This window comes from Pinus tabuliformis, chromosome 4_2 (assembly GCF_031772625.1).
Source record: "Pinus tabuliformis cultivar Carrire ecotype Pingquan chromosome 4_2, CPIR1, whole genome shotgun sequence".
In the NCBI taxonomy this organism is placed as follows: Eukaryota; Viridiplantae; Streptophyta; class Pinopsida; order Pinales; family Pinaceae; genus Pinus; species Pinus tabuliformis.
Window position 1 is genome coordinate 361046469 of NC_142304.1, and position 5626 is coordinate 361052094.

Consider the following 5626-nt stretch of genomic DNA (forward strand, 5'->3'; position numbering starts at 1 on the left):
CGGATGGCTGCCGGAGAGACTTCGGGAAAAAAACATGCAGTGAGCGGAGGTAATAGGTGTCACTCAGAAGATAAAGTCACGTGTCCCCCCAGAGGCTCCCCCACCAGGAATCCGCAGGTTCTATCGACCATCACGACGGCCCAACCAGAGCGCACGATATGGTCTCTGAGGACACGGCAGCTCGGCAGCTCGGCAGGTGGTCTCGGCAGGTGGTCACGGCAGCTCGGCAGGTCGTCTCGGCAGCTTGGCAGGTGGTCTCGGCAGCTCCAAACCGTAACCAAATTCCTCTTTAATCATTGACTTAGTGGGACATGCGTATTCTTCTTTAGTGTTTTTAATATCTAACCGACGCGAAAATCTGCGTCCTTGTTGACTTACAATTTTTTTTAAAGTAACCATTAAAGATATGAATCAATCATCCCGCGTAGATTGTGGTACAGCATTGAATTTTTCAACACTTGAATTCAACGTTAACGCCGTGGAGAACTCCCATGCATTTATATAAATAAGCGTCCGAACCCTACAGCCTCTTCTTGGGCTCATTCATACACCCGTATCACAGTTCGTCCATTCATGAGAATCATGGCATTAACTATTTCGCCCCGCCCCTCTCTTATCCCTCTTCTGCTCCTTTGTTCGTTGCAGGTGTTCGTATTATCATTCCCAGTATCCTATCCGCAACCTTCCAATAATTTGATTCCACATTTTTATGACGATTCATGTCCTATGGCTGAACAAATAGTAAAATCGGTCATGGAGAAGGCCGTGATGAAGGAGGCTCGAATGGCGGCATCCTTACTCAGGCTTCACTTCCATGATTGTTTTGTCAAGGTCAGCATTCTTTTCGTCATGAAGATTGATCTAATTGCATTGAATAATGGCTACTCATGAATCAGTAGAAATAAAATGTATGTGTTAATGTGCGAAATTTTAATGTCATGACAGGGGTGCGACGCATCTTTGCTACTAGATGACAGTGGAAGCATTGTGAGTGAGAAGAGATCGAATCCCAACAGAAATTCTGCAAGAGGATTTAAGGTCGTTGATCAGATTAAGAGTGAACTAGAAAAGGCGTGCCCAGAAACTGTATCATGTGCAGATATTCTTGCTATTACAGCTCGTGACTCAGTGGTCCTGGTAATACACCTTACTGGCCAGTATCTCATTCTTTCAAAATAACATATTTTGCTAGCACTTGATTTCCATGGCAATATTATAATCTAATAAATAATAATACTTGCTGATGTGTTATGATTGAATAATATCAGAGTGGAGGTCTGGGCTGGGAGGTTTTACTGGGGAGAAGAGACTCGAGGAGTGCAAGTTTGAGTGGGTCCAACAACAATATCCCAGCGCCCAACTCAACTCTTCAGACACTCATTACTAAGTTTAAACGCCAGGGTCTGGATGAAGTAGACTTGGTGGCCCTTTCAGGTATACATATTTTATTTATAACTTGCAGCGTCATAATTTACAGTTCAATCATTTCATTTTGTAGCATTCAATAGTAAGTGCAGATTATTAAGTACTAAGTAGTGAAATACAAATACAAATGCTAATTACGCAGGAAGTCACACGATCGGCCAATCTCGATGCACAAGTTTCCGGCAGAGGCTTTACAAACAGAGTGGAAATGGGCAGCCAGACTCCACCCTGGACAAATCTTACTACAGTCGGCTTATATCTAGGTGTCCGAAATCGGGAGGAGATAATAACTTGTCTCCATTGGATTTTGTGAGTCCTACGAAATTCGACAACTACTACTTCAAGAACTTGCTGAGCGGGTATGGACTGTTGAACTCAGACGAAGAATTGTTCGCCAAGGGCCAAGGGAAGACCATGGAAACAGTGAAAGCTTACGCAGAAAATGAAGAGCTCTTTCTCCAACAGTTTACAGAATCAATGGTGAAGATGGGGAACATCAGCCCTCTTACAGGCACCATGGGAGAAATCAGGACCAATTGTCGTACTGTTCTCAGTTGATCAGTACTCGACTTCAATCAATTTCAACAATTTTGTTGCTATAGCTTACGTTCCCGTTTGTAGCTGCCATCAAAATGCATTTTTAAATGATCCTTTCCAGCGCATTCACATCTATAATAATTATTCCGCCAGTAAACTATTTTTCTTCCAATGGGGTGACAGTAGCCGGACATTAGTTCAGCATGCGCCTGAAATTGCCATGTAAGGTGTATTTCTACATAATCGAAGCAATGTGGCTTAATGAGTTGTTTCTTATCAAGATCTTGAGATTCATCATATTTGATTTCTCTTTTCCTTTTCCAATTGATCGTGTTTTCCAAACAAAAAATTGGAAATTTGGGGTTTCGTCAAGGTGGTGTACGTCATTTGAATATCAAAGTGATGCTACTCTTTGAATGTTTGCCTGCACCGTAAACACTGTGATTATTATGAATGCATATTTTGCATAACGAGAGTAGTCCAACAGAAAATTTCAAGCATCGTGCCCATCAAACGTTAATATAACCAGAAAAAGGACATGGATATTTGAACATCAAACGTTGACGTGTATAAATAATAACAGAATAAATAAAACGCATTGGGACAAGGGTTAATCCGATAAAATTCATAGGAAATTTTGATGGTCAAATGAATTATTTCCTGACAATGTCTCTTTCTCCTTCCTGGTTCACAATCCAGATGTGGATGTGCAAAAATATTTCTAAGGACATCGGTATGCCTTCTCCACATACCGTTCAGAGGTAAGTTTGTTTGTGTTGACGTGCAGTGTTCTTGATAGAAGGTGGGTGTTCTTGATAGAAGGTGATTACCAATAAGGGATGTTTTCCCCTGTATTTTTGTTAAAGTTTATATATATAGTTTATTATTATGTATATAATTTTTTTATTGGATTTTTTAAAAAATAATATTAATTAGATGGTAGAAATATCATTTTTATAAAATATTTTGTAATATTTTTATTAGTAATCACAAATAAAAATTTGAAATTTATTTTACATGTAATTATGTAAAGTTATCATTTTTAAGCATGTGGTATGAGTGAGCCATAACATTGTAATAAAGCTTATTTACAATTATTAAATAGTTAAGAATCTTGCAACATGTCTTTTTGCTGGAATTTGGGCAAAAATATTTCAAAAAATCTTGTAGAGCCAGTGTTTGAATAATATTTTTGATGGTGAAAATGGATTCAGCACCATCAAAAACTTCCAAGACAGGTAAAATTTTGAAGTTTAACAACTGTAATTTGGATTTACAAAAATCCTTGCCGGATTTTCTCTAACTATGACTAGAATTTCCATAACTTTCCAAACAACTCCTCCCCCTCATTAGACTAAACGCATATATATATATAACCCTAAAATCTAATACTGTCCTAATCCTCCACTCGTGCATAGTTCACAACACACTCCCATCAACCGTAATAGCGCAAATTGTCACCTAAAAGTCTCGACTCCCGATTGCCGGCTCCATAGCACAACTGCAGACTAACATAATTTTATATCCAAAGGTTGAAAAATGTGTCATCGTGGCATGCCCTCGACGACGATCGTAGACTAGTCATCACGTCATTGGTGTCATCACGTGAATAGTGAGGCTGTCGAAGTTCGAACAGCGCTCACAAATCCTTGTTGGGCTAAGTCACGAAGTAGAGGCTCCAAACAACAAGACACTATTGCAGACCAGGGTTTCGTTTTGGTGTTTGGGACCAGGATATTATCATAGTCCGAGGTTGGACGGAAGACCAGACAAAGTTTTAATATTGACTGTTTGAGACAGTGGAGGCTGGAGTGAATAGTAGACAAGAGGGTGAGCGGAGAAAACCATAGGCTAATCAGTGCCCAACATGATCAACTAAGAGATTTTCGGATTCATTGTTCGCAAACAATTTGAAAAAAAAAACTGAGCAGAGCAAATCCTAGGGTAAGCAACATAATCAACTAAGAGCTTTTAGGATTCATTGTTCAGCAGCAATTCTTTTTTTTTTTAATCGATGTTCGTGTTCAAGTTATGTTTTAGATCTCATAACCTTCACAAAAATGAAAAAAAAAAAAAAAAAAATGAAAAAAAATGACAAAGTAAAAATGTAAAACTTTCTTTTAATTGTATTTTCAAAATCAATTGTTATGGCATGGAAATAGGTTAGCTGGATTATGCTTCTTTATTATTAGTAATAAAAGTAGGTGGCACTACTACATGTGGTGGGTTTTAAGACAATTTTCTAATCAATTGTCTTAACTTGACACAAAAGGGAACTTGTGTATTGTCTTAAATATTGTCTTTAAGCGTGTCTCAAAATTAATGTGTTAAAAAATTGTCTCTATAAAATTAATATAAAATCCATATTATTATTGTCTCTAGATAAAGGCAGATGCATTATTGTCTCTTACGAGACAATTTCATTTGTCTCTCTAGAGACACTTTCATTTTTGTCTCTCTAGGGACACTTTCATTTTTGTCTCTTCAAGGACAATAGCTGAGATTAAAAACATATTGTCTCTATAGAGACTATATGTCCATAATTCCAACTATTGTCTCTCTAGAGACAATATGAAAAAATATTTTAAAAAAAATAAACAAAATCATTTTAAATGTTATTTTAAGGTGGTTTCAACATTTAATGTTCCCAAATAGTGATTTTAATTACTTGAAATCTCTGTTCTTTATGGAAAAAAAAAGGAATAAATTCCAATTTTTTTAAAGTTAACAATAAAGTCATTTTAAATATAAATGAAAAAACAATTTCCAAAACTTAAAAAATATGGAAAGCAAGTGAAAATAATAACGCAGCACACTTATATTTGTTGAAAATACATTCATGTCATTGAATTTGAACATGCAAGGTCCTCAATTAGAGCTTCCTTTCATGATATATTATGAGGCAAAAGAAAAATGTTCAAGATTTCTCCTTCTTACATGAGAGTTTACTCTTTGACATATAAATCCAAAATATTGAATCGCATTAAATGATGGAAAATTAAATTCATATCCAATGGTTAGCTCCACAATTTCAATACCCTTGTATAATTGGAATTGGTTTCCTTGATAACAAAAAATTGTAAGAATGTATATGCATTCAAATCTACAATTGATTAACAATCCTACCTTGATGAAGGTTTTACAAAAGATGGAAAATTGACACAGGTCCTCGCAACATGATATAGGCCAATTCTCAATCTATTGGTGACCTACAAAGTTATCTCCTCCATTACTGGCTTTCACAATTCGACAGTCGCTGATGCAGTATTTATTTAACATTCTCCAATCTGTGTAAACCTACTCACCACCATAAAATGCACCTAGTTGTTGTTGAGCAATATTGTAGGGTAGTTTTGGGCTCTTTAGTTGAGGAAGAGATAATGAAATTTCTCATCGATGTAGACTCCCGACCTAAAACAAAAGAAAAACGAGTCAAAAACTCTAAATTCACATTTCCTTAATTTCTTATCATCCCCTAAAGCCTAGTAGATTGTAGCATAGAGTTTAATTATAGTTCCATGCTGCCTGAAGGCTTCAAGTTTTTCAGTTAAAATGATCAGAAATTTCAAAATCCATAAAATGATATTATGTTCTTAAGAATGTTTGTTGGCTTATTATATCTTCATCCTAGGAGATGGAGTAACAAACCTATAAGTTAAGAATA

The 5626-nt window shown here is 36.4% G+C and overlaps 1 protein-coding gene across 1 annotated transcript; it reads left to right on the forward strand.

Moving 5' to 3' along the window:
- Positions 1 to 556: 556 nt before the first annotated feature.
- On the forward strand, positions 557 to 2242 carry LOC149169436 (peroxidase 49-like). The gene is made up of 4 exons (XM_089427099.1): positions 557 to 831; positions 946 to 1137; positions 1269 to 1434; positions 1568 to 2242. The coding sequence occupies exons 1-4, from the start codon at positions 574 to 576 to the stop codon at positions 1981 to 1983; spliced, it is 1032 nt and encodes a 343-aa protein (XP_089283225.1). The 5' UTR covers positions 557 to 573; the 3' UTR covers positions 1984 to 2242.
- The last annotated feature ends 3384 nt before the right edge of the window (positions 2243 to 5626 follow it).